General features: G+C 35.7%; 1 protein-coding gene across 1 annotated transcript in view; it reads right to left on the bottom strand.

Annotated features, from left to right (window-relative positions):
* LOC107707968 (rho-associated protein kinase 2-like) overlaps window positions 1-2,533 on the bottom strand; it is a 24,343-nt gene that overhangs the window by 3,377 nt on the left and 18,433 nt on the right. The window contains exons 22-24 of the mRNA XM_016512093.1: window positions 1,380-1,468; window positions 1,154-1,232; window positions 760-1,018 (exon numbers count right to left, since the gene is read on the bottom strand). Coding sequence (XP_016367579.1) covers window positions 760-1,018; window positions 1,154-1,232; window positions 1,380-1,468 — 427 coding nt within the window. The remainder of the gene's footprint in view (window positions 1-759; window positions 1,019-1,153; window positions 1,233-1,379; window positions 1,469-2,533) is intronic.

Below are 2,533 nucleotides of genomic sequence, written 5' to 3'. Positions count from 1 at the left end.
GTTGAGTGCAGTGTAGAGAGTAACACGACCCTCCTCCTCCTGTTGGTGCGAGCGAGCGGTCAGTCACGTGTGCGTAGGATGGCCGAACTTAAAGGTCCCCTGAAGTGCCTTGAAACACGCAGCGTTATTCTATGTGGTGACGTAATTTCAACTGAAACAGGAAGTCAGGGTGGGACATATCGAGCAGCCCCGCCCCCTTTTTAAATTAGCCAATAGGGTTTTGTTTATATCTGCATGGGTCAGAGGATAACCAATCACAGCACATTTCGTATTTCAGAAGGCGGGCCTTCATTTGATACAGGAACTATTCGAGCCGTTCATGCCAGACTGGGGAGAGAAGTGTTGTAATAATGTAAAATATGTGAAAAATAATGTGTTTTTTGAACAACCTAGTATGAGAGCCTGTTCTAGTACAACCCCAAAGACTTTGTAAAAGAGCATAATAGGACCCCTTTAAGAAGAATCGCTTTATGTATTCCGCAATTGTAAGTCGCTTTGGATAAAAGCGTCTGCAAAATTACTTAATGTAAATGTATATATATATATATATATATATATATACACACACACACACACACACACATATATATACATACACACACAATTTCATAGTACTTTTGCTCTCTCTAAAAGTAACTCATACTTTAATAAATACTTTAGAACTGAAAAAATAATTTCTGAATATATCCCAGGTTTTCCAGGAGCCAGTGAACCCTTTTTTTACTCATTAAGGTAGTAAAGAAGAGAGCCCTTTCTCACCTCTGCAGGGAGCGATGACTTCCTCTTTCTTGTCCATGTGGTCTTTGTGGCACTTGATGTGGCATCGTCTGCATTCGAGAGCTGGAGGTGGTTTGAACATGTTCCACAGGGGTTTGGTACAGGCTTCACAGTTAGTGGGGAAGTGGTACAGGGTATGAATGAACTCATGACCCTTATGGCAAATGTAGCTGGACTTGTCTCCAGGAAGAGGTTCCAGTTCTTGCTCTTTCTTGCTCTCACCCTCATTAGCGTACAAGATCTGGGGGAAGCAATGATAAGCTATGAGTCCTTAGCTTACAGCCGTTATTCTTAGGATTCAAATATGATTTTATAAAACTTCCCAGGTATCAGGTTCCCTGATACCCTGCCCGTGTTATCTGTGGTACCAATATACCTGGAATATTCTGGGGATCTCTTTGGCGTCAGCGCGATAGACGTCCGTCTGGGTTACTGAACGCACATGGAAAAGTTTACTGTCAAGGGAATACCAGAGAAATTAAGATAATGACAAGATGACAGAAATTACTTAAGTCAGTCAAAAAGATAAAGGGCAATTTCTTTTACACTGGGACAAAAAGAATTTGTGTAACCAAATGGATTTAAAGAGTAAAAGGACTCACTCTATGTCCAAAACCATGTAAGGATTGGACTGCTCTTTGTCCTGCTCGCTGTTGTAGAAAAGAATCTTTTTGCTGCTCACCACAACATACTAGAGGAGAGAAAAGAAACAAAAGACTCACTGAATCCTGCATGATAGGGTTGGATGGGATTTCTAATGCAAGGGTATCAGTGTCTAGCACTACAACTCTAGTGCTTTAGCTCCTGTTTGCAAAGTCACTTGAGGTTTAGGTTTAGCCCAGGTAATTAGTATTTGTCATGTGGTTGCAGACAACATGAGTTAATAATTAAAATAGGACAGGTTTATTAAATAGTTAAGTAGTTTATTCACTCACTATAACAGCATAGTGTCATTTTAGTATTATTGATATACTTTATTATTTTTTAATATTTTGAAATCTTTTATTCTTATATTTCATTTTAATTATAGTTTAAGTTGTAGTAATTTTGTTATGTGCTTGCAACCTTTGTTTTTTGTATTTATATTTAGCTTTCATTTATTTTTTTATTTCAGTTTTTATTTCAGTAATTTTAATACTTCAGTTGTAGGGATGTAGCGGTATGAAAATTTCTTATCACGATTATAGTGACCAAAATGATCACGGTTATCGGTATTATCACGGTATTGTTAAAATGTGCTGGAAATGTTCAAAAAGTACTGACACACACAAATCATTTCACCAAGTTTTATATTTAAAATCAACAAACAACAAATAAAATGAGTTTTTGTTTGCATAATCACTAAAACAATAACATTACCAATGATGTTCGGATTTTAAATGACAACTTGACTGACAACAGTTTAATAGCATGTTGAAATATCTAATGTAAATGTTCAAATAAAGCTTTGAAAAAGTTTCATAAAAAGGTAAACCTCACATTTCAGCCTTTAAATAAAAAAAAGATACAAGTCAAAATGATAACTGATTAATAAATGATTATATGTATTTATCTGCTCCATAAATAATACTAGATACCTTATTGTTTAAATGTGTAGAATCCACATAAGCTTGTTTTTCATCAACCGGTCAAAATTTACAGCAGGGCATGCAAATTCGATCCGTTTTTTGATCTACACAACTTTCACTTTTTAAGACTAAAACAAAAGATGGATTCATTGTTATTCTTAATTAAAAAGCATAACAACAATAAAACA

This window comes from Sinocyclocheilus rhinocerous, unplaced genomic scaffold (assembly GCF_001515625.1).
Source record: "Sinocyclocheilus rhinocerous isolate Xijiao unplaced genomic scaffold, SAMN03320098_v1.1 scaffold1243, whole genome shotgun sequence".
NCBI lineage: Eukaryota > Metazoa > Chordata > Actinopteri > Cypriniformes > Cyprinidae > Sinocyclocheilus > Sinocyclocheilus rhinocerous.
Note: the sequence above shows the minus strand (reverse complement) of the source record. Positions and strands in the feature narration are given on the sequence as shown.